This window comes from Oryctolagus cuniculus, chromosome 9 (genome assembly GCF_051225735.1).
Source record: "Oryctolagus cuniculus isolate XC-2025 breed Fujian yellow rabbit chromosome 9, ASM5122573v1, whole genome shotgun sequence".
Taxonomy (NCBI): Eukaryota; Metazoa; Chordata; class Mammalia; order Lagomorpha; family Leporidae; genus Oryctolagus; species Oryctolagus cuniculus.
In genome coordinates this window covers 71,466,479-71,492,079 of record NC_142875.1, presented here as the reverse complement: position 1 = coordinate 71,492,079, position 25,601 = coordinate 71,466,479, and the positions used below count along the sequence as shown (strand labels likewise).

At 46.5% G+C, this 25,601-nt stretch overlaps 1 protein-coding gene and 1 pseudogene across 7 annotated transcripts in view; one reads left to right on the top strand and one right to left on the bottom strand.

Annotated features, from left to right (window-relative positions):
- The window catches only part of ATP7B (ATPase copper transporting beta), an 81,432-nt gene that overhangs the window by 36,700 nt on the left and 19,131 nt on the right, over window positions 1-25,601 (top strand). For 4 of the 7 annotated variants that reach the window (XM_051832253.3, XM_089304201.1, XM_089304199.1 and 1 more), the window contains exons 4-11: window positions 5,609-5,866; window positions 7,741-7,904; window positions 11,156-11,317; window positions 15,233-15,309; window positions 18,499-18,673; window positions 19,809-20,063; window positions 20,602-20,693; window positions 25,399-25,526. In XM_051832253.3, the coding sequence (XP_051688213.2) occupies window positions 5,609-5,866; window positions 7,741-7,904; window positions 11,156-11,317; window positions 15,233-15,309; window positions 18,499-18,673; window positions 19,809-20,063; window positions 20,602-20,693; window positions 25,399-25,526 (1,311 nt within the window). Of the gene's footprint in view, window positions 1-5,608; window positions 5,867-7,740; window positions 7,905-11,155; window positions 11,318-15,232; window positions 15,310-18,498; window positions 18,674-19,808; window positions 20,064-20,601; window positions 20,694-25,398; window positions 25,527-25,601 lie in introns of those variants that run through there. The other 3 variants (XM_070048898.2, XM_089304203.1, XM_089304202.1) reach the window with 3 other exon arrangements.
- Window positions 9,818-10,908, bottom strand: LOC103352145 (hsc70-interacting protein pseudogene; annotated as a pseudogene).

Below are 25,601 nucleotides of genomic sequence, written 5' to 3'. Positions count from 1 at the left end.
GTCTGCTGGTATTCTTTGGGAGCAGTGCAGCTTAGCGGGAACCTCCGGTGTAACGGGAAGTAAGGCTAGCATTGTGATCCAGACTGCTGCTTGTCTCCCTAGATCCTGAAAGAGGCTCTCAGCTGGCTTCCCTGCTTCCTCCCTTGCAGCTCCATAGTCTCTTCCCTGCCTAGCATTCAGAGTGGTCTTGTTAGACTGCTGATACCCTCCCATCTCATACTGTAAGACAGAAAGTTCTGGGACTGGCATTGTGTTGTAAAGAGCTAGGCCACTGCCTGCAGTGCCAGCATCCCATATGGGTGCTGGTTCAAGTCCCAGCTGCTCCAGTTCTCATTCAGCTCCCTGCTAATGTGCCTGGGAAAGCAGCAGGAGATGGTCCACGTCCTTGGGCCCCTGCCACCTACATGGGAGTTCTGGATGAAGCTCCTGGCTCCTGGCCTGGCTCAGCCCCAGCCACTGTAGCCATTTGGGGAGTGAATCAGCACATGGAAGATCTCTCTATCTCTCCCTCTTTCTCTCTGTAATCCTGCCTTTCAGGATAAAATAAATCTTAAAAAAAAAAAAAAAAAGTGGAGGAGGGACAGTCCTTACAGAAGTCTGGAAGCCCTCTTCCTCACTCACTATTTCTGTCCTTGGTGTCTCCGTATCAGACTTGCTGTTATACTCTGTGTCCCCTTTGTCTATAATCCTTGTAGCACACCTTCTCAGTTTCAAATGTGGTCTTGCAGACTTTTCCAAAGCATATATACTTTATATTTAGAAATACATTGGATTGTATTATATGTAAATTTGTAGTCACTTTTCACTCTATACTTTATTATAAACAGATTTTTTTTTTGACAAGCAGAGTGGACAGTGAGAGAGAGAGACAGAGAGAAAGGTCTTCCTTTGCCGTTGGTTCACCCTCCAATGGCCGCCGCGGCCAGCGCGCTGCGGCCGGCGTACCGCGCTGATCCGATGGCAGGAGCCAGGTGCTTCTCCTGGTCTCCCATGGGGTGCAGGGCCCAAGCACTTGGGCCATCCTCCACTGCACTCCCGGGCCACAGCAGAGAGCTGGCCTGGAAGAGGGGCAACCGGGACAGAATCCGGCGCCCCGACCGGGACTAGAACCCGGTGTGCTGGCGCCGCAAGGCGGAGGATTAGCCTATTGAGCCGCGGCGCTGGCCATAAACATTTTTAGGTCTATGAAAACATCTACAGTCCCATGTTTAGGGTCTGTATAATATTCAATCATATGGATGTGCTGTAGCTTTTTTCCTCCAAAACTGTTCCCATCTATTTTTTGTGTATGCGATTATAAGTAACAATGATGGATATATTTGAGGATAAATCTGTGCATATCTAATTATTAAGATATGAATCTCTTACTAAGTGCCAACCAGTTTAGGGTCCTGTTTTTGGTAATAAAATCAAACAGACTTTCAAAAAGTGGAATTGGGGCCAGCGTTGTGATGGAGCAGGTAAAGCTGCCACCTGCAGCACCAACATCCCATGTGGGTGTCAGTTTGTGTCCTAGCTGCTCAACTTCTGATCCAGCTCTCTGCTAATGGCCTGGGAAAAGCAGAAGTTGGCCCAAGTGCTTGGGCCACTGCCACCCACACTGGAGACCTGGATGCCACTCCTGTCTTCAACCTGCTCCACCCTGGCCATTGTGGTCACTTGGGGAATGAACCAGTGAATGGAAGAAAAGTGGTAAATGACTTCCCTCTGTCTGTAACTCTGACTTTCAGATAAATAAATAAATAAATAAATAAATAAATAAATAAATAAATAAATAAATAATTTTTTTAAGAAAAGCAGAATCAATTTACATGCCCACTTGTCAAGTTAGCATAAATTGAGGAAGGAGCTAGTATTCTTGGTTTGTTTGGATTTTTGTTGATTGGCTTCAGCTTTCTTCAGCTATCTCCAGGAGTCCAGAGTTTAGCTGGGTCATACCTCAATGTTGGATAAATATTAGGCAAATTGTAGGTCAGTCGGAGGGTGTAAAATTCTCTGTAGCACATGAATGTTAGTGAAATTGTTGGCTTTGTAAATAAAGACACAGGTGAATCCAGAAAACAGGTGAAGGACTTGAAAGTAGGGAAAGGTTGGACAGGTGCAGAAGGTTAGTGAGGAGGAGAGGTGGGATGTTTAAAGCTCATAGCCACAAAGTAGATTTTGTGAGTTTGAGATCCAAGGCAAGAGTCATTTTGAACAACAACAAAGTCCAGCAGAGTAAACCTGTGTTTGTGGGTGATGGGATGGTCCCTGCATCAAAAAGGCACGGGTCCCTGATAGGCCAGTGTACTGGAGAGGTCTTCACCAAAGGTGTGGAAGCGGTCAGGCAACTCCTCAAATGAGTGGAAGTCACTTACCACTTTTCAGAAAATGAGCAAAACATTCCAATGTGTGAGATTCATTCAGAAGAGAAACTTCATGAACTGTTGTCAGTACTGGCCAGTGACAATCTTCTGATTTCTGTAGCTGTGAATTTCAGAATAATGGAAATCCGTTGTCTTTTCTCTCTGTGTAGTTTTAAAAATATTTTGTGTCACCAACAAAATGTAACTTTCTGGAGTGATAAAAATGCCCCAGATATTGACCTAGATAATGGTTATATGGGTGTTTATATATGTGGGAGACAGAATAGTAGCTGGGGCCAGCGCTGTGGCATAGCAGGTAAAACTTCCGCCTGCAGTGACAGCATCCCATATGGGTGCTGATTAGAGCCTTCGGCTGCGCCACTTGCAATCCAGCTCTCTGCTATGGCCTGGGAAAGCAGTAGAAGATGGCCCAAGGCCTTGGGCCCCTGCACCCTCACAGGAGACCTGGAAGAAGCTCCTGGCTCCTGGCTTCGGATTGGCCCAGCTCCGGCCGTTGCGGCCATTTGGGGAGTTAACCAGCAGATGGAAGGCATCTCTCTCTGTCTCTCTGCCTCTTCCTCTGCCTTTCTGTAACTCTTTCTTTCAAACAATAAAATAAATATTAAAAAAAAAAAATAGGCTTGTGCCGCGGCTCATTTGGCTAATCCTCCACTTGCGGCACCAGCACCCTGGGTTCTAGTCCCGGTTGGGGCGCCAGATTCTGTCCCAGTTGCTCCTCTTCCAGTCTAGCTCTCTGCTGTGGCCTGGGAAGGATGGAGGATGGCCCAAGTGCTTGGGCCCTGCACCTGCATGGGAGACCAGGAGGAAGCACCTGGCTCCTGGCTTTGGATCGGCGCAGCGCGCCGGCCACAGCATGCCAGCCGTAGCAGCCATTTTGGGGGTGAACCAATGGAAAAGGAAGAACTTTCTCTCTCTCTCTCTCTCTCTCTAACTCAGCCTGTCAAAAACAAAAAGAAAATAGTCCCCAAGATATCTTTGCCCCAGTCCCTGAAACCTGTGAATATGTTGCCTCACATGACAAAAAGAGACTTTATGGGGTGATGAGAGAAGTGGTTCTTGAAATAGGGAGATCCTGGGTTATATAGGTGGACCCAGTCACATCACAGCAATTATTAAAAGTGGAGAGCCTTCCCTGGCTGGGTTAGAGAGGTGTGACAACTGAAGGGAGATCCAACATTGATAACTTTGAAGATGAAGGTTGGGATCATGAACCTGGGAGTACTGGTGGCCTTTACATTCTAAAAAAGCAAAGAAACAGATTCTCCCCTAGAGCCTCCAGAAAGGAACATAGCCTGCTGATGCTTTGTTGTTTTTTTTTTTTTTAATTTTTATTTATTTATTTATTATTTTGACAGGCAGAGTGGACAGTGAGAGAGAGACAGAGAGAAAGGTCTTCCCTTTGCCGTTGGTTCACCCTCCAATGGCCGCTGCAGCCGGCGCCCTGTGGCCGGCGCACCGCGCTGATCCGATGGCAGGAGCCAGGTGCTTCTCCTGGTCTCCCATGGGGTGCAGGGCCCAAGCACTTGGGCCATCCTCCACTGCACTCCCTGGCCACAGCAGAGAGCTGGCCTGGAAGAGGGGCAACCGGGACAGAATCCGGCGCCCCGACCTGGACTAGAACCCGGTGTGCCGGCGCCGCAAGGCGGAGGATTAGCCTATTGAGCCGCGGCGCCGGCTTGATGCTTTGGTTTTAATCTGGGAAGATTCACGTAACATTTATGATTTCAGGACTGTAAGATAAGGCATGTGTGTCTTTAAGCCACCAAATATGTGGTAATTGGTTAAAGTAGCAAAGGTAAACTAATACAGCATATATAAAGATTTGTAGAGTGATACTTTAAGGTTTGTGTATCTTATTCTTTTTTTAATGATTTACTTATTTTGAAAGAGTTATAAAAAGAGAAGTATCTTCCGTCTGGTGATTCACTCCCCAGATGGCCACAACAGCCAGCACTGGGTCAGGCCAAAGCCAGGAGCTTCTTCTGGGTCTCCCTTGTTGGTGATGGTAACTCAAACACTTGGACCATCTTCTGCTGCTTTCCCAGGCATATCAGCAGGGAGCTTGATGGGAAGCGGAGCAGCCAGGTGTCAAACTGGTACCTATATGGGATGCTGGCAATTGCAGGTGGCAGCTTTACCTACTATGCCACAATGCTACCAGCCTCTGTAAATCTTATTCTAAGTAAATTATACCTCAAAGGGAGAGAGAGAGAAAGACAGACAGACAGACAATGTGGTACTGGCAAAAGGATATACAAGGAGATCAATGGACCTACTAGAGAGCTCAGAAACAAGTCGCTACCTGTGTGATCTAATTTATGACAAAGGTGCCACAGGACCTCAGTGGGGGATAGGATGGTTCTTTTAAGTCTGTGGAGCTGGATTGTTTGGATAACCATTTGGATAGCCAGTTGAACATTACCTCATGTTCAACACAAAATATACTTGAAATGTAGACTTGAATGTGGAAACTGATTAAAATAGAGCTTCTAGAAGAAAATGTCATGAATTGAATTGCACAGTGTTGATGTAGACAGTCTGTTTAGATAGCCTAAAAAGTACTAACGTATTTTTTTAAAAGACTGATAAATTGGACTTTAAGAATTTTTTTTATCAAAAGATACCATTAGGAAAATGAGAATACAAACTACAGTCTGGGAGGAGATATTTGTAACACCTACAACTGACAAAGCATGCGTATCTTGAATTCATATAGAACTTCTACAAATAATAAGAAGAAAGCAGGCATCCCCATAATGGTGCGATGAGAGGAAATGAAACCTGTGCTAACCAGAGTGAGCTAGTCGCTAAAGGACAGACCCCAGTGTTAAAAGGACTTGGTTTAGAAGCTAGTGTCACTACTTTGAGGCAGATTAACTCTTTGTGACTCATTTCTTTATCTCTAACATGGAGGTAAGTATTTCTCACATAGGGTTATTTTAATAATTAAAGGAGGACATACACATAAGTGCTTAGCAGAATGCCTGTGAGTTATTATTGTTGTCATCATTTTCTAATTTGAATAGTTGCCTATTCATCAGAATCATTCTCGAAATATTGGTATATATCTGTAAATGTATGCCTCTCTCTGATTATGGGGAGGGAGATTCAGAGATAACACCAGCCCCAGTGTGGCCTCCTTAGGAGCTTTAATCTGAATATTGTCAGGCCTCTTCCTAGTTCTGAAAAAAATACTACCCTTTGTTCTTCTAATTTGAATTATTTCTGATATTGTATCCTAGAAAATGGTTCAACCAACCATACTGGAAACCATGGTGCTGAGAATTCCATGGCGTGGATTAAAAGTGGTGCACCCGTGTCAGTGCCAGATATGGTTCCCCACACTGGGGAGCTGCCTAAAAACCACCACCCTGGCCGCTCATCAAAGTCCCCGCAATCCACAGGAATGGTAGTACCACAGAAGTGCTTTTTACAGATCAGAGGCATGACGTGTGCATCCTGTGTGTCTAACATTGAAAGAAATCTTCAGAAAGAAGATGGTAAGAGATCTACTCCCTTGTTGAACTTGGGAATGCTACATAGAGACTTTGTGTCCTTCCTTCAAAATCTCCATCTACTGTGTTTTTCAGTGGCCCTGATAATCCAGTAACAAGTTCATCATATGATAACATAGATGTTTGTCTAAAGTTCTTGTGCTGTTGGCATTTCTGTTCTTTAAGAAGCAGTTAGATAAATCTTATCTCTAAATTAGCCATGGAAAATCCAGTTTAAAGGTCATGGCATTCTCTATGGTTAGACTACTCAATTAACTTGTCCTAGTATTATTCTATATTTTCTACTTTTGGTCCCACCAGCCCCTTTCTAGAAAATGAATAAGTCACTTGCATTTTGTGGAGAGCTTCCAATTTCAAATTTGTCCTGTTGTGCCTATAAACTGTAGAGTATTGTGAAAATGCCAAGGTTTTGTCTTCTAAACTATATTTGCAATACTGTCTGTCTCTGTCCTTTTTTTTTTATCTTTCTTTAAAATTTTTAAAATTTTTTACTCTCTATATTTTTTAAAAAGAGTTTTTTGTTCGAAAACCAGAGTTACAGAGAGAGAGAGAGAGAGAGATCTTCCATCTGTTGGTTCACTCCCCAAATAGCCACAATAGCTAGAGCTGGGCCAGACTGAAACCAGGAGCCTGGAACTCCATCTGGATCTTGCACCTGGGTGGCAGGGGCCCAGGTATTTGGGCCATCTTCTGCTGCTTTCCCAGGCACATTAACAGGGAGCTGGATCAGAAGTGGAACAGCCAGGACTCAAACCAATGCCTGTAGGTGATACAGATTTTGCAGGCAGCAGCTTAATCCACCGTGCCACAACACCAGCCCCCATTACTGTCTCTTAAATCTCAAAGTTCAACAAAAATCTTATCCCAATGTTTTGTTTGGAAAATATCTTAACCATGACTCTGCCTTGCCACCAGAGTCACTTTCTCTCCTTCTTCAACCCGGTGATTCTTTTTGTCTCTATTCCCTGTCCCTTAGAATCAGCCCTAAATTAGGTGATAATGTTTTTCCAGCCTCTTGTTCAGTACACGCTATAGCTTCCTGGAGCTCTAGAATACTCTCAGATTGAGGTGTTCGAGGAGATCGTTTGTCATCCAGGGACTGGTTGCTCTTAAAATTAGCCTGTAATCTCGTAGTGCTTATGCTTATGCACCTCATGAATGCCTCATTTTTATTACTCCTTCTGGCAAAGCATATCATGCCTTTCATTTATTTGAATGAGACTCTTTTGACACCCATAAGCTAACATAATATTATTACCAAGGTAGTCTGTGAGATTTCCATTTTGTTCCTGCAAGTCATTAGAAACTGAAAAGGAGTGAGAACAACTTTTGAAAAATTTCAGAGTTGGAGGTAAAAGTACAGTATCTCCTTTCTGTAATAGTAGTTGATAGTAGCAGATTGCATCCCTTGCTTAGATGTGTGTACAACCATTGGTGTCTTCTAATGATTCACTCGCTGTAGTTCATGAGCTGACTGTGTTGCATCATCAGGGAGCCAGGTACACAGAGTCTTAGTCCTCATCCCAGACTGACTGAATCAGAATCTGTTCTGACAAGGTGATCCACAGGCCCAGTAAAATTTGAGAAGTATTGCTCTAGAATAGTGGTTCTCAAACATGGCAGCTTATTGGAAATTACTTTAAGAGTTTTCATACAAAATGATGTTTGATTTGACTAGTCTGGATTAGGGGCCCGGTGTTGAAATTGGTAAATGTTCCCAAATCATGCTAAGTGCGGTCGAGTTTGAGAACCACGGTTCCCGAGGCTTCTGGGAAGAGTTTTTCTTTGTTAGATTATGTTGGCCAGGTCACCTCAGAGGCCTTGCCCAGAGTGCTACAACCGTGACCTGTTGGTTCCAGGTATTCTCTCTGTGCTGGTTGCCTTGATGGCAGGAAAGGCTGAGATCAAGTATAACCCGGAGGTCATCCAGCCGCCCGAGATAGCTCAGCTCATCCAGGACCTAGGCTTTGAGGCCACAGTCATGGAGGACGCCACAGGCTCAGACGGCGACATCGAGTTGATTGTAAGTACCCTGGCTGCCTAAAAGGATGCAGGTTTCGGACAGTTTGCCCATGTGTTGTAACAGTGGCCATCTTTGTGATCAGTAAATTTCCCCCATCTTGGATGTAACCTGTTTGTTGTTGTTGTTGCCAGAAATGGTTGGCTTTCCTTTGAAGCCAACACCAGTGACCCCTTCATTTTGTGAAGGAAGGGCAGTTATGTCAATAAGTCAGAGGAAGGAGCCGGTGCCGCGGCTCACTAGGCTAATCCTCCGCCTAGCGGCGCCGGCACACCGGGTTCTAGTCCCGGTTGGTGCGCCGGATTCTCGGATTCTGTCCCGGTTGCCCCTCTTCCAGGCCAGCTCTCTGCTGTGGCCAGGGAGTGCAGTGGAGGATGGCCCAGGTGCTTGGGCCCTGCACCCCATGGGAGACCAGGAAAAGCACCTGGCTCCTGGCTCCTGCCATCGGATCAGCGCGGTGCGCCGGCCGCAGCGCGCCGGCGGCCATTGGAGGGTGAACCAACGGCAAAGGAAGACCTTTCTCTCTGTCTCTCTCTCTCACTGTCCACTCTGCCTGTCAAAAAAAAAAAAAAAAAAAGTCAGAGGAAGGAATCCTTCCACATACAGTCAAGTGTATCAAGGAAGAAACAATGGGGACTTGCAGGAGAATTGCAGAAAGAAGAATTAAATGGTGGGCTACCCTCAGTGTTACGGCATCTGAACACAGTCACTCAAGCCTAAAGAGAACTAAACAGAAGAATATGTGTGGTAGTGAGCACCATTATCAGGTGTGGGAGTTTGGCATAGCAGTTAAGAGACCACTTGGGACTCCTGCATCCCATATCACAGTGCCTCGATTTGAGTCTGGCTCCGTTTCTCATTCCAGCTTCCTGTTCATGTGTACCCCAAGAGGCAGCAGTGATGGCTCAAGTTGTTTTGTCTCTGACACCCACATGGGAGACCCAGATTGAGTTTGAGGCTTCCATAACTTCAGCCTTACCTAACCCTGACTATTGGAACATTTCAGGAGTAAACCAACAGATGGGAGCTGTCTCCATCTGTCTCTCTGCCTTGCAAATACATACACACACAGATGGAGAGAGCTTGTTTGTAGGCACAAAGTAACTAATGACAAAACTATACGAAAATACTCAGTCTAAGATGAATGCCCAGGGTGTTGGCTATTACCAGGGTGTTGTGGGTGGTGAGGCATTGTTTCTGTTGCCCCCCCTCCATTAGCAGCTTCAAATGTCAACAATTATTGTTGAAAAAACAGGTCATTTGTTACGATTCATAACACGCCTTTTCAAAAGCACTTTCTGTACAAACTTCTTTGTACATAAAGAGTGACTTAGGAGAAACCCACAAAGAATTGAGTAATGCTGTTTTACTGAGGTGCTTAGTCACTATCATTAGTGTGAGTAAATGTTTGAAGAAAAAGTGTTAGGACAGGAGTGGCACATTGAGCTCCCAGTAGGCCACATTCTTCTGTTCTGTAGAACAAGCCCTTTGTGTGCTGAGGCCCGTGAGAGGGGCCGTCCTCGCTGCACGCCTGTGGGTCCACATGCACCAAGAGTGTTGTTGAAGTGCTTGGGCCCCTGCACCCATGTGGGAGACCCAAAAGAAGCTCCTGGCTCTGGCCTGGCCCAGCCCAGCCCTTGCCGTTTCACCATTTGGGGAGTGAACCAGTAGAATGAAGACTTCTCTGTCTTTCCCTCTCTCTGTCTCCCTCTCCCTCTAACACTTTGCTTTTCCAAAAAAAAAAAAAAAAAAAAAAAAAGTTTAAAGTTTGTAATTCCCAGTAGGAAAACATCTGAATGAATAGCCAAGTGGCACACCACTGTAAAGTGCTTCAGCTGCAGAGGGGTAGGGATTATCTTCCCAGCACCCCAGCTGTCTTGATGAGGCCAGAGGTTCACTGGTTTGTATCACTGCGACCTCCATTAGGTGATCTCGGCTGCAAGGGCTTTGGCAGAGGGCATTATGCTTGACCGCCAAAGTTGGCTGACAGTTTACTGATGACATTCATAACCTTGGGGTTGACATATTTGCTGGGTTCTGGGCCATCCTGGAAGGCCACTTCTGGATCCTGCATGGCTGCAAGAACTTCTGGATCACTAAAAATTCCATGGAGCCCTGGCATTCCTACCATTCCAGGCATTCTTCCTGGAAAATTACCAGACATCCCCTGGGGGAAAGGGCCTGGATAGGAGCCACACTGAGCTCCTGATTGTCCATTGGCTGCTTCTTCCCTCTGGGCTCCTGGTGTTCTTGCTGAACCTTCTTAACCCTTTCCATTCTTTCCTTGATTTCTGGCTCATCATATTTTTGTTCATACTTCCTCTGATATTCTGTAATTTTCTGGGCCCTTGGTTGAACTTCTTTCATCATTGCCCTTGTGTCTTTATCATAATCCAGTTTACAGGCAAGGATGGATCATGGGCTGCTTCTTCCCAATGGCCCAGAATTCTGTGTGCTTTCTCGTACCACTTGGAGGACTAAACTGGATCAGGGTTTATTTCAGTGGCTCTGTTGCAGTCTCGGATGGCAACATTCAGCTTCTGCAGTTTGATGATGACCCTGCCTCTCTTGGCATACAGAATGGCCAAGCAAGAATTTAGCTTCATTGGCATCTGTGAGCAAGTCAGTGACTTTCTGCAGTTCACCATTATCTAGGGCTTCAGTGGCAGCCTCTTTTCATTTGTCTGATCTGTCATCTCCATTATCTCTACGTTTTCATCTCCCATTTCTTGAGGGCTTCAGTTACACTACTTCTCTCAATTTCTAGATCACTTTCCTCACTTGATGGCTCCTCTGTCTTTATGTTTTCTTCCGCCTTGTTGCTACTTTTTCTTCCTTGGTATTTTCTGATTTGGCTTTGTGAATAGCAGGTGGTACTCCCTCTCTCCCCACCATGCCATCTACCCTCTCTTCTCAGGAAGCGCATTTCCTCATTGTACTGAACGCTCAGATCCTGCTTAGACAATTTCTTATAGGCCCAAAGCTCTCTCACTTAGTGAAGGTCCATGGTGAGGAGGCAGCAGGTGTAGCTGATGCATCTGTGGCCAGGTTCTAGGCTGGGGCAGTGGCTTATCATGACCACATAGAAAGGGAGGGGGTGAGGATCTTGTACATGGGGTTTGGAGGTGGGAATCCAGAGTCTTAGGAAGGTTCTGTGAGGGGGACAGGCTTGTGGCTGCCTGTCCCCCAGATTCCCTAAAGTGTCTTTAGTAGGTTCTCTCAATCCTGCATGGGATTTTTGTTCTGTGTTTCAGATCACAGGGATGACCTGTGCTTCCTGTGTTCACAACATAGAGTCTAATCTCACAAGGACGAATGGCATCACCTACGCCTCTGTGGCCCTCGCCACCAGCAAAGCGCACGTGAAGTTTGATCCTGAAATTATTGGTCCTCGGGATATTGTGAAAATTATTGAGGTAGGTCATTCCTTAAAAAATTATAATCATTGAAGAAAAATGAGAAAACCTAGCTAAGCAAAATTAAAAAATGATATTACCTAAAGTTCTTCAAGTTTTTCATGGAAAATAACTGTGAGGGTGAGCATTTGGCCTAGCAGTTAAGATGCCTGCATCTCATATGGAGTGCCTGAGTTCAGTACCCATCTCTAGCTCCTAGCTGTGTTCCTGCTAATGCAGACCATGGGAGGCAGCAGTGATGGATCAGATGATTGGGTTCCTGCCACCCATGTGGGAGACTTGAATGGCTTCAGCGACTCCCAGTCTTGGCCCAGTCCCAGCAATAATGGGCATTCGGAGAGTGAAACAGTGGATGGGAGCTCTCTCTTTCTCTGTCTCTGTCTTTTTGCCACTCAAATAAATGATTAAAAAAAGCTTTCGAAGTCAAATAGATATCAAATAATCTGAGAGCAAATATCAGTGAATGGGTAAAGAAAAGATGTGTGAAAAAACACCTATTGGGGCCAACTTGGTGGCATAGCAGGTAAAGCCAGTGATTTTGGCATCCCATATGGGTGCTGGTTCGTGTCCTGGCTGCTCCACTTTGGATCCAACTCTCTGCTAACGGCCTGGGAAAAGCAATAGAAGATGGTCCAAGTTGTTTGGACCCTTGCCACCCATGTGGGAGGCCTGGATGAAGCCCCTGGCTTAAAAAAAATTAAAAAAATATATTATGGGAGCCAGTGCTGTGGTGCAGTGGGTTAATACAGTCTGCAGCACTGGCATGCCATATGGGCACCAGTTCAAGTCCTGGCTGCTCCACTTTATATCCAGCTCCCTGCTAATGCACCTGGGAAAGCAGCAGAGGATGGCCCAAGTCCTAAGGCCCCTGTACCCACGTGAGAGACCTGGGTGAAGCTCCTGGCTTCAGCCATCTGGGGAGTCAACCAGTGGATGGAAGATCTCTCTCTGTCTCTCCCTTTCTTTCTGTAACTATGCCTTTCAAATAAATTTTTTTTTAAAAGTTACTTTCAGGGGCTGGCGCGGTGGTGCACTAGGTTAATCCTCCGCCTGCAGCACCAGCATCCTATATGGGCGCCGGGTTCTAGTCCCGGTTGCTCCTCTTTCAGTCCAGCTCTCTGCTGTGGCCCGGGAAGGCAGTGGAGGATGGCCCAAGTGCTTGGGCCCCTGCACCCGCATGGGAGACCAGGAAGAAGCACCTGGCTCCTAGCTTCAGATCCGCACAGCGCCGGCCGTAGTGGCCTTTTGGGGAGAGAACCAACAGAAGGAAGACCTTTCTCTCTGTCTCTTTTCTCACTGTCTGTAACTCTACCTGCCAAATAAATAAATAAAAATTTAAAAAAAAGTTACTTTCAAAAAAATTTATGATTTAATCTCATGTTTCCTGAAAATCACCAATATACCTGGTACCTAAGGTTAAATTGCTTAATTACAATTTTTAAGTATTATTTATGTCTGTACCAAGTATCTGTAGGTGAAGAGAATGTTGGCATTGGAAATAGTTATATTGCATTTTTTGACTGTGGTGAGTCTGTGTTGTAGGAAAGTTTAGCTCTTTCTCCACCTCCCCCACCCCACCCCCCCACCCCCAGCATCTCAGACAGAGAGGGAGATCCCGTCTGTAGGTTCATTCCCCCATCTTGCAATGCCAGGGCTGAATCCGGGAACCAGGAACTCACTCCAGGTCTTCCATGTCAGTAGCAGGATCCTGATTGCTTGAGCCATTGCCACTGGCTCTCAGGATGTTAAATTAGCAGGGCGCTGGAGTCAGGAGCTGGAGCTGGGGCTTGAACCCAGGCAGTGCAAATGTGGGATGCAAGTGTCTTTACTTATAAGCTAAATACCTGCTGCCTGGTTACTAGGCTTTGAAAAGTTGGAATTTTCGTGTGTACTCTTCTCTCCCCTAGTTTATCCACAGATGCACTGCTTTTTAAGTCTGTTTTATAACAGATCATATAAACATCAGTGGTGATGTGACAGTGAAAACTTAAACAAGATTAATTGTAATGGCTAATGATAAAGATAAAGTTTAGTGAGAACTACCACTTAGGAAATTGCTTTGAATTGAAACGTCTTGTAACAGGTTTAATGTCATGTTGTCCTTTATTTATTTATTTACTTCGCTCTTTTAAAGATTTATTTATCTTGAAAGAGTTACAGAGAGAGACAGAGCGAGATCTTCCATCTGGTAGCTCAGTCCCTAGAAGCCCATAACAGCCAGGGCGCTGGGCCAGACCAAAACCAGGAATCAGGAGCATGATCCTGTCTCCCTCATGGGTGACTGGGGCCCAAACACTTGGGCCATCATCTGCGTCTTTTCCCAGGCCACCAGCGGGGAGCTAGATCAGCAGCCGGGACGCAAAACAAACCAGCGCCCATATGGGAAGCTGTTGTTGCAAGGGGCAGCTCCACCCACTGTGCCACAATGCTGCCCCTGTCCTATCAAGAAGATGTTGTCTGTTGTGTGGCATAGCAGAGCTTTTGATGGGGGAGTGATGATGATGCTAACAATACAGTGCACCACCGTTGGCAGATAACACAGCCGTTCTGTCAAATGAGGAAAGATCCTCAGAGAGGTTAGTTAAGTGTTTCTGCTCACTGGTTTCCAGCTCACAGGTGGCACAAATGGCATTCAAGCCCAGACCCCAAGCTCAGCAGCCTTTCTATTTCTGATGCATCACAGATCTTAAAGAACAGTAGCGAAGTGGCATTGATAAGGCCAAGAAGTCCGGCGATGCTGTAAACAGGAAGGAGAGCCCCAAGTTAACATGTCTCAGTTAACCTCTCTGATTTTTCTACCCCCACTACCCAGCCTACTGAACATCCTCTCTGTCCTTATTGGAAGATAATTGCAATGTCTAGCCTCCACACTTGCATCTTTGGGGCATCTTTTCCTAGTGCAATTAGACTCAATTAGTTTCTCTCATCATAACTTTTAATTTTTATGTAAAAGTCCCAGCACACCAAAGTTCTGGGCCCCTGCTCTATATTGTGCTGACTGACATTTCCTGGCAGTTTTTGTCTGCATATATTCATAAAGAATGTCAGATTGACCCAGTGACAGAGTGCTTGAGTTAATCCACAAGCAAAGCACAGACTGACTAAGGTCAGTGTCTGTCAGCCTACCATGGAAGCTGTGCTTCCAGATACTGAAGGAGCTGAGTTCAGCTCTAATGGGAAGAAGCCTGGTTGGAAGCCTGGAGACCTGAGCCCTGGATCCAGCTCTCTCATAACACTGTGGCTTTGAGCAAGGTATTTAATCTCTCTGAATTTCAGCTTCTTCATGCACTCAGGTATTTTGAATTTTTCAACTTAGAAGTTCTGGGTTTGAGAGTGAGCAGTTGGCACAGCAATTAAAACACTGTCTGGGTACAAGTCCCAGCTCTGCTCCTAATTCCTGCTTCCTGCTAATGCACACTCTGGGAGGCAGCAGGTAATAACCCTAATAGTTGGGTCCCCATCACCCATGTGGGAGAACTGGATTGAATTCCTGGCTCCTGGCTTCAGGCATTTGAGGAGTGAACCAGTGAACGAAAGATCTCAGTTGCTCAGTCTGTCTCTGTCTTTCTAATAAATAAAATAAAAATTAAATAGAAACATATAATTAAAAAAATCCGAGTTTCTAAATTAGTAATGATCAGGTTTGGGGCCTGGTAAAGCTGTCTTCTCAGAACCCTCTGCCTTTGCCAACAGAGGGGACAGGAATTGCCCATGAGGCCACCTCCTCGATGGTGGTGTAGTCATAGATGGATGCTTGTGAGGCTATTTGGGTAAAGAAATTGTGAGAGGAAAACCCCTACTTCTTGTGTATGCTTTTAGATTTACTTTCTAGTTTCTAAAGCTGTAAGGTCCTTTGTACCAATGCATGTTTTAACCAAGTACCTTCCTCCCTGTTTCCCACCCCTCTCTTTTTAGGAAATTGGCTTTCATGCTTCCTTGGCCCAGAGAAACCCCAATGCTCACCACTTGGACCACAAGGTGGAAATAAAGCAGTAGGTAGAACACAAAAGATACTCTGTAGCTTTTGTCTAAGTATCTCCCTCTACCTAGGCCCAATGGCATGACACATGCTATGCATATGCTCTTAGGCTTGTCGGTGTCTCTGCTGCCTCTGGCCTCCCAGAGAACCTTCCACCTGGATGAGCTGCTTGTACCTTCCTAACAGTGTTGTTCAGTACGAGTTTCTGTGGTGATGTCTGCCTTCTACATCTGACCCTAACCAGGTGCAGTTAGTGAGCACTTGAACTGCATGTAACGGCATAACTGAGTTTTCTTTACTTTTTTTTTTTTTTTTTTTTTGACAGGCAGAATGGACAGTGAGAGAGAGAGAGACAGAGAGAAAGGTCTTCCTTTTGCCGTTGGTTCACCCCGCTAAATGGCCGCTGCGGCCAGCGCACCGTGCTGATCTGAAGCCAGGAGCCAGGTGCTTCTCCTGGTCTCCCATGCGGGTGCAGGGCCCAAGCACTTGGGCCATCCTCCACTGCCCTCCCGGGCCATAGCAGAGAGCTGGACTGGAAGAGGAGCAACCGGGACAGAATCCGGCACCCCAACCGGGACTAGAACCCAGGGTGTCGGCGCCACAGGCGGAGGATTAGCCTAGTGAGCCACGGCGTCCGCCCCATAACTGAGTTTTTAACTTTAATTTTAATTTGAATAGCCACATGAGTTTGGTGGCTAGCAGATTGGACAGCACTTAGATTTTTTCTTTTTTTCTTTTTGTTTTGAAGATTTATTTATTTATTTGAAAGGCAGAGTTAGAGAGAGGCAGAGAGAGAGAGAGAGAGAAGCCTTCCATCTGCTGATTCACTCCCCAAATGGCCACAATGGCCAGAGATGGACTGATCTGAAAACCAGGAACAATGGCTGGCGCCGCAGCTCACTAGTCTAATCCTCCGCCTTGCGGTGACAGCACACCGGGTTCTAGTCCCGGTCAGGGCGCCGGATTCTGTCCTGGTTGCCCCTTTTCCGGGCCAGCTGTCTACTGTAGCCAGGGAGTGCAGTGGAGGATGGCCCAAGTACTTGGGCCCTGCACCCCATGGGAGACCAGGATAAGTACTTGGTTCCTGCCATCAGATCAGCGCGGTGCACCAGCCGCGGCGGCCATTGGAGGGTGAACCAACGGCAAAGGAAGACCTTTCTCTCTGTCTCTCTCTCTCACTGTCCACTCTGCCTGTCAAGAAAAAAACAAAACAAAACAAAACAAAAAAAAAACAAAAAACAGGAACCAGGAGCTTTTTCTGGGTCTCCCATGCGGGTGCAGGGGCCCACGGACTTGGGCTATCTTCCACTGCTTTCCTAGGCCATAGCAGGGAGCTAGATCAGAAATGGAGAAGCTGGGACTAGAACCGGCACCCATACGGGAAGCTAGCACTGCAGGCAGCGGCTTTACTCACTAAGCCACACTGTCAGCCCCAATTTTTTCTTCTGTTACAGTATTTTTAGACTCTACTCATATTTGCGTGGATTCTAGAAATAGGATATGAGGTCGGGCATCATGGCCAAGTGAAAGAAAATGGACTGGGAATCAAATTCCTTGGGTTCCTCTGTTCCTCTGTTTCAAATGGTTACTTATTCATTCAACCAACTTAAAGGGTGCTGTTGTCAGGCAACTGTGCCAAGTGCTGGGGATAGATAGAATGCTATCCCTATCTTAGAAGGGGCTATAGTCTGGCTTGGAAAGTGTGAGTGAACAATGACAGCACTGATTCAGGTAGATTCTAGAAAGTTTAGCGAACCTTCAAGCAGGAGATACAAGATCTGAACCTCAGAGAATGAGTAGAAGTTTACTAGGCTGAAGGAGATGGGGTTGGAGGCAGAGGGAAAGGGTCCTCAGGGAGTCCTGTGGTTTGGTCTGATTGGTGTGCCTGGAGTGCATAGGGATTGGCAGAAGAGGAACCTGGAAAGCCATTGAGTGATTCTCCAAGGGCCTTGGGCAACAGCCCAAGGGTGTCAACCATCTTGCAGGCTGGTGGTTCAGGCCATGTTAAGGTTCACAAGAGGTTCCACGATTGCTTGATTGAAATTTCATGGAGGCTACAGCTAATAGGAGACCACGCCTGTTATGCATGGCCCCCAGGTTCAGACTTTGTGTCTATCAGGACAGCTTCACTGTTCCCACTGACTCAATGTTAAGTAGTTGTTTAAAAGTTGCCCATGAGAGTATTTCTGGCATGGAAAGCCAAGACACTCTGGGGGAAAAAAAAACCTAAATGAAAGATCTCCACGAGTGAGATCCCAGTGGAAAGAACGGGTCATCAGAGAAGGAGGTACCTTTCTCTGAAGGGAGGAGAGAACTTCCACTTTGACCATGGCCTTGTCTAAAAATTATCAGAGTCATTGAACTCAGGGGGCTTCCATAGCCTTGGCAACTCATGACAAGAGCCTAGGGTGATTACTGATGCCATAAACAAGAGTGTCAATTTGTTAAGTCAACAACAGGAGTCACTGTGCACTTACTCCTCATGTAGGATCTTTGTCCTTAGTGTGCTGTACATTGAGATCTAATGCTATAACTAGTACTCAAACAGTATTTTTCACTTTATGTTTCTGTGTGGGAGCAAACTGTTGAAATCTTTACCTAATGTATGCTAAACTGATCTTCTGTATATAAAGAGAATTGAAAATGAATCTTGATATGAATGGAAGGGGAGAGGGAGTGGATAAGGGGAGGGTTGCGGGTTGGAGGGACGTTATGGGGGGGAAGCCATTGTAATCAATATTCTGTACTTTGGAAATTTATATTCATTAAATAAAAGTTAAAAAAAAAGAAAAAAACAGAAAAATGAAAAAAAAAAGTTGAATGTTTAACAATTGAATAGTACATTTATACTACTAATAAAATCCTACTTTTATCTATTTCCTTCTTTTGGGATTCTGTATGATTTCATTCTGAATAGAGAGCTGTAGAATGAGAATGTTAAACCTCTTTGGGGCTTCAGTTGCCTCACGTTTGAACTGAGGGTAACCTGTCAGCTGTGTGAAGGTAAGAGCTGGGCCTAAGCATTCCTGGGACACCCTTGCAGCCATCTATAGACCTTTTATGTTCCTGCATTGTAGCACTTGGTGGTTTGTCCCAGATGTGGCAAAAAACAAGTCTTAAACAGTCCTCAGGAGGGAACTGGCCCGCAGTCTCTGTGCCAAGCCTGGTCTAAGATGTCTGTGTTGCTGCAATTTCTTTCCAGGTGGAAGAAGTCTTTCCTGTGCAGCCTGGTGTTTGGCATCCCTGTTATGGGATTAATGATCTATATGTTAATACCCAGCAATCAGCCCCACGAGTCTATGATCCTGGACCACAACATCATCCCAGGACTGTCCATTCTGAATCTCATCTTCTTTATCTTGTGTACATTTGTCCAGGTGCGTACTGGAAAGATTGGGCAAACCTTTGCTCTCTACATCAGTGTGTGACCAATGGAAACTGCCCCAGATAGTTGCTACTAGTTCCCCCCACATTCCCCATCTTGTGACCAATGTAGGGGACAGGGGTAGGTGTGCCCTCCAGCACTGGGGATTAAGAAGGGCCTGGTTTCACTGTCAGTTGGTTGCCCAGTTGTTGGGAGCTATACCTGAACAGCAGCTGCCTGCCACGAGGGCTGGTGAACCTGTGTGCCTCCAGTTTGCTTACTGCTTAGCTTAATTTACTTTTGTTTTAGAAACAATGGCTAGATCAACCTGGAGTATGAACTTGAGTGTTCCATCTGGAATGACATAGGTTCTTTATCTTTGAGTGAATAATAATAATCCAGAAGAGATGGATGTCATAGAATATGTACCCTGGTGGTGACAGTAAGGAAGTAGTTGCGTTTCTGGTGGGAATTGTCTGTATTTTAGAATATAAAATTAAACTCACTTCATGTTGGAATGTTTAGGACTATTTGGAGGCAAGAATTTGTGGACTGAATTGTTTTTTTCCTATATTTTCTTATTAATTGCCAGTATAATGTTGCCACAAGTTCAAGCCATACTGAAGTATAAGAAAGAAGGAAAACACTCAAACACTCTTTCACTAGTTATACCCACCTCCCTCCCAGTGTCATTCCCCACTCTTACTACAGTTTTATTAATGATTGGGCATGTATTTTTCCAAGTCTTCATCATATAGAGAAAATACACACCTGAGTTTGTACATGTTCATCACGTAATACAGACAAAGGCTAAATGAAATACACTGTGTAACTGGCTTTTCACTTATCCGTGTATGATGGACATTATTCAGGCATTGGGTGTAGATCTAGCACATTCTCCTTAGGGACTGCATGGCATGGTCCACAGTAAAGTGAATCCTGTTTTGTCCCCACCATTCTCTTATTGGACATTTCTGTTGTGCACTCTCAGTTTTAAGGCTCTCACATGCCCTCGACTGATTATCTCTGTGACCAGTAGACATCATCACAGAAGAAAAACTGTCATCAAAATTGTGAACAAACCTAGAGTATTTGTCGTCCTGAGGGGCCTCTGGCTGTTCTGTAAACTCTGCCTTGCTTGTTGGCAGCCTTTATTCTTTGTTTTTCAGTTCCTCGGTGGGTGGTATTTCTATGTTCAGGCCTATAAGTCTCTGAGACACAGGTCGGCCAACATGGACGTGCTCATTGTACTGGCCACCAGCATCGCCTATGTCTACTCCCTCATCATCCTGGTGGTTGCAGTTGCGGAGCAGGCTGAGAGGAGCCCTGTGACATTCTTCGACACGCCGCCCATGCTGTTTGTGTTCATTTCCCTGGGGCGGTGGCTGGAACACGTGGCAAAGGTAACTGCAGCTCTAGGTTAAGAAAAGAGCTGTTCTTTCAATGATACAAATCTCAGTTCATCTGAGCACTGTGTTTAGAATCACTAATTGTACACGATATCGAGAACCCCTTAAGGAAGACGAAAGCTTCATATGATTAGGTGCTCTGGGCACTAACCTCCAGCTTGGTTGCTACTTCTGAAATCCCAGCTAATCTGGTTAATTATTAAAACCTTTGTTCAGGGGCATTGTGTAAGGGAAAGAAAGAACCCTGGACTTCAAGTCGGAGCCCACAGGTCTCTCAGTGCATGACTGAGTATAGACTTTATCAGTCTTGCAAACAATTCTTCCACCTTCAGTCATGCTGTGTTTAAAGCTCTTCACCAAACCTCGCATTGTAACATTCTGTAAGAGAGGGGCTTAAATTGTATAGCAAATTAAAGCTGAACCATATAAACAGCTATGTCTGCAGCTGCTTTCTCTCTTACACTATGGGTGTTGGGCTGGGTGTGAACATTCAGCTCACAATGGCTCTCATTACATTTTGGTTATTTCCTAGAGCAAAACCTCAGAAGCCCTTGCCAAACTCATGTCTCTCCAAGCCACAGAGGCCACCGTTGTGACCCTTGGTGAGGACAACTTAATCATCAGGTGGGTTTTGTTCATCAGAAGTGCCTGAAATCAACTTATGCCAGCCTGTGTAATATGCATCAAACTCCCACTGTGTACTACAGTGCACTAGACCTTGTGAGGGCTGGCAGAGACACACAAAGAGCCTACCTCTCAGGGTTATGTAAACAGGGCATTTAGATGTTGAAACACAAGCAGGAGTTGGAGTTAGAGTTGGAGGTGGGGTGTATGCCAAAGGGCAGATGAGAACATAGGGGGTTAGTGTCCCAGGAAATAGAAGAGGAAAGCTAATGGTGGTCAGGGAGAACTTGTCGAGACATGCATTGGGACTGGGCCTTGTGAGACCTGGAGGATTCAGGCAGGCAGAGAGAAGGCTTCAACTTGCTAAGAAAGAAAAAGGGGAGTAGTGTTTATCTTCTATATCTTGCTGGAAACTTACATAACCTTGACTGTTTGACAGACACTATTCTAAGCTCTTTGTATTTAATCAGCCACACACACACACACACACACACACACACACACAGAGCCCTTTAAGGGGAAATAACTTTTAATGACTCTTATTTTATAGGTAAGAAAATGAGGTCAGAGAGGCTTGGCAGCTGGCTCAAGGTCACATAGCTTTTAAGTAGTGGAACTGGGTAATCACCCAAACTGTGGGTCACCAGAGTCCATGTTCTTATAAATTAAGTCGTCTGTGTTAACATTTTTCATTTCTTTTTCATATTCTGGGCAGTAATTCTTTCAGGTCTTCCTTAACATTTCTGAAATCTCTCCATCCCTACCACACTCCCCTGAAAACTGATTTCTCCTCTGAGTCTTGAAAGCAGAAGCCACTGGATGGGAAATTAGTGGGTTTCCTGTCCCTTGCCCTACCCAGCATGCCTTCTCCATGGCACCTCCATTCTTGCCCCAATGGGAGGAAAGGCGCCTCCTCCTGGGCCTCTGTTGATTCTCCCAAAGGTCTCCAGTGTCTCCGTCTTTGCTGATTTCTACCTTTCCATGTAATGCCGACTTCAAACTCCCCTACTGTTGAAACAGACAGCCCTCCGTGTCCCTCTCCCACTGTGCCTTTGCCTGTCCATCACACTGTCCCCAGCACCAGTCTCAGTAACTGTGTTCTTTCAGTGCCTGGCCTCTCAAGGGCTGCCCTGCAGGGTCTCCAGGGCTGGTACAGAGCAGCCCTTGGCAAGTAACTGAACCAGTGAGTGAGAAGGTGATGAGACATTGCTGACAGTAGTGTAGTAACACTGATCTTTTTCTTCTGGATGATAGGTTTTTTTGGTTTTGTTTTGTTTTTAGATTTATTGTATTTATTTGAAAGAAAGAGTTACATAGAGAAGTAGAGACAGAGAGAGAGAGACTTTCCATCTGCTGGTTCACTTCCCAGATGGCCACAATAGCTGGAGCTGAGCCAGTCTGATGCTAGGAGCCAGGAGCTTCTTCCGGGTCTCCCACTTGGGCCATCTTCTGCTGCTTTCCCAGTCTCTTTAGCAGGGAGCTGGATTGGAAATGGAGCAGCTGGCACTCAAAATAGTGCCCATATGAGATGTTGGCACTGCAGGCTGGGGCTTTAACCCACTGCCCATAGCTCTGGCCCCTGGATGCTAGTTTTTAAATCATAATCACAATCTTTGTGATGACTGGGTATCTACCAGTTACTACTCAGCACCTTTCACACATTGTCCGATTTAATCCTGATGCCCTCCTCGTGAGGTAGGGACTGTCATTCTCTCTATTTGCATTAGGAAGATTCTATAATTCTCTTAGGTGAAGCACCTTGTCCAAAGTCTGTGCTGGGCCATGGCAGAGCTGGAGTTGGGCTCAGAGCCCTTTGTGAGCCACCATGCTGCACTGTCCCCACCTGCCCTTGGGTCTCCCACACACTTGGCTGCTTCAGTGGCTTTGCAGTGTTTCTGCGCCTTGGCTCACTTTGCTTTCTCTGTGAATTAATTGCCGCGTTTTTGAGAAAGGGCATGTGCAGAGGAGAAGCAAAACCACCTGCAGCCACACTCATTCTAACTTGCCTTTTCTCCAACTAGTCTTGCTGGGCTCTGCTTTGCAGATTGAACGGCTCCATTGGCCTGGGCTGCAGTTGCTTAGAACTGCTCCACTGAGCTGAACACAAGGAGACAGGCATCTTTGCCCAAAGGCACAAACCAGCTGAAAGGCGAAGCCACGTGGGATGCACCTGCCATTACTCAGTTCTTCTCCAAAGGTGGTGCCTCGTTTTGAAGGCTTTCCTCCTGCCATCACAATAGGGTGGCGGTGTTTTTCAAGCCGGGAAGCAGAAGACCAGAGTCCATTCTGGCTTTGCCTCCTGTGGGCTGTGTGATTGGCATGTATCCATGGATGCCTCTGTCACACAGTTCAGGGTGCTCATTCTGCCCAGCCTCCTGACAGGGTGCCCTAGGCCCATAGTCACAGCCCCCACCTCTCCCGTGGTCATTCCCTCCCTCTGCTCCCCAGCTTGCTGTGTTACAGGCCCCTCCTGAGGGGTTTGTGCTTTGTGCTCTGTGCCAGGCCTCCCAATCCATTTTCCCTCCTGCACTGCCCTCTTATGTCTGAGCCTCTGCCCCTGTAGAGAGGTCTGTGGTGCCCCCTGAGGACCACTGGAGTTTCCCACATCAGCTGGCTTGGTACAGTAGATCTTGGGCCTCTCCCTCCTCCGGCCCTCTACCTGGGACACCTGTCTTCTCTCTTTACCCCAGTCTGTGGGATGGGGCATTTACAGGGATCGTGCTGCCTGGCATGTTGTTATTCCTCCCCTTTCTGCTGCTACTTCATCTCCTCTGGGGTTTTCTTCACTCTCCTTTGCCCTTAATTATGACTGCTCCCTGAGGTTTTAGTGTTGGCCCCTTTGTCGCTGTGGGTAACAAACCATCACTGGGATGTGGCATCTTTCCAGGGCCCTGAGTGACTGGCGTGTAGAGCCCATTCCCAAACCTACCTCCAGACCCCAGGCCCCACCCTCTGCTTGCAGCCTTTCTCTTGGGTGGCTCACAGAGGCTGAGGCCCAGCCCCATTTCCCTCCCTGCCCCTTCCACATTTTTCTTCTTTCCCCAGCCTTGTGGGTTTCAGGAATGCCACCTCACTTACCAGCTCCTGGGGCACAGCCTGGGCATCTTCTAAGGCTCCTCCCTTTCCTGGCCTGAGACCTCTTGGTTCTACTTCTCCACCTTCAGGACCATGGCCACCGCCACCACGCTTGTCCAGGCCACCTTGGTCTTCCTCCTGAAGCACTGTGGCAGTCTCCTCCTTGCTGGCCTGCTTCCAGCCTTATCTCCTCCAAAATATTTTCCCACACTCAAGCTAGTGATCTTTCAGAAAGCACAAGTCCAGTTGTTTGCAGGGTCTCAAAAACTTCACAGAAAATTCATATTAGGGATACAGCATTGCAAGCAACACATTAACCCGCTGCGCCAGAACGCCAGCCCCTCAAGTTCCTTTAGATGGCAGTGAGACCTAGCATCTTCCGGGTGCTTCTTGAGCCCAGGTCCTCTTGCCGTCCTCCGCGTCTCTTCACCACTGGAATGTCCCAGAAAGAGGCTGTCCTGCCCACAGATTCCCCCTGGCCTGACCTCCTGTCCTCAGGTCTCAGCTTGGATGCTGCATGCCCTGGCAGCCTGTCCTGATCCCCTAGACTAGCTTGGCTGTTGCCCCCAGTGCACTCAGGGAATCCTGGGATATAAAGATAGAGGTACTCACATGCTGTCTAGTTGAGTGAGTGAAGCTGCCATCACAGGCTAACGAAACATACTACACACGTGTGTGCTTGACAGTAAAAGACTTGCGTGACCTGGTCCCCACTCTGCCACTTTGGAGTTTTCTTTTCTGTTTAACTAGAGTAGAAAACAAAATCACCGATTTTATCTGGGCCAGTGGCCATTGCAAGCTTTTCGCTTGCCCCTTCTGATTGGTGAGGAAGGAGAGTGGAGAAGAGGAAGCAGGTCAGGCACACAGCTGCTGGCAGGAGCTCTTCAAGCTGAAGTCACTAAGGAGAAAGCCCAGACCCTGTCCTACAGTTAAGGTTATTACCATTCAGCGTTTGGGACTGGAGATGGGGAAGCCTTAGCTCCTGAAGAAGAAATGCTTTTGGCAGTAAATCCTGAAGGAGCCATGTTAACTCTCATAAAGGACCGTCCACCCTGATCAGGTTGTTCAGAGGTAGGAAGACGTGGTTAATCCAGAACAAAGGAGAAATCCAGCATTAGATTAAGCAGAGGTCAGCATTAGTGAGTAGAGTTCTTAGAAGAGAGCCCAGTTTGGACGTTTATGCCTGTCTCCTTTAAGTATCCCTCTATATGGGGCGAGGTTAAAACTTAGTAATGAGGTTATGCTGGAGGAGGAGTCTTCCCCTTAGTCCTAGGCACCTTCTGTTTCTAAAGTGAAGTGGTGCTCCAGCTCTGGGCAGGCTTCTCTTGCCACGTGGGAGACCCCTTGGGAGATGAATCTCTAGGGTGCAGAGAGGAGGCCTCAGAAGGGCTGTGTACCCAGCACAGTGTAAATACTGTGTAAATCATACCCTGTTGTTTACGGAAGAAACAACCTGTACTTGTTCAGTACAGATGCATTGTTTTTAATGTTTTCAGTCCACAGTTGGCTGTGGATGTGGAACCCACAGTATGGAAGGGCAATGTGACGTCACTATTGTAGCAGTTGCTCTAAAACCTGACCTGGTGTGCTGTGGATTGCCATGTGTGTGACTGGAGTTCATTTGTTGCAGAGAGGAGCAAGTACCCATGGAGCTGGTGCAGCGGGGTGATATCATCAAGGTTGTCCCCGGGGGAAAGTTCCCTGTGGATGGGAAAGTGCTGGAAGGCAATACCATGGCTGACGAGTCCCTCATCACAGGTTAGATGGCTTATTCCACATTCCCTTTGGTGGGTATCATGGCAGTTGCCAGGCCATGTGAATGCTGAATGGGGC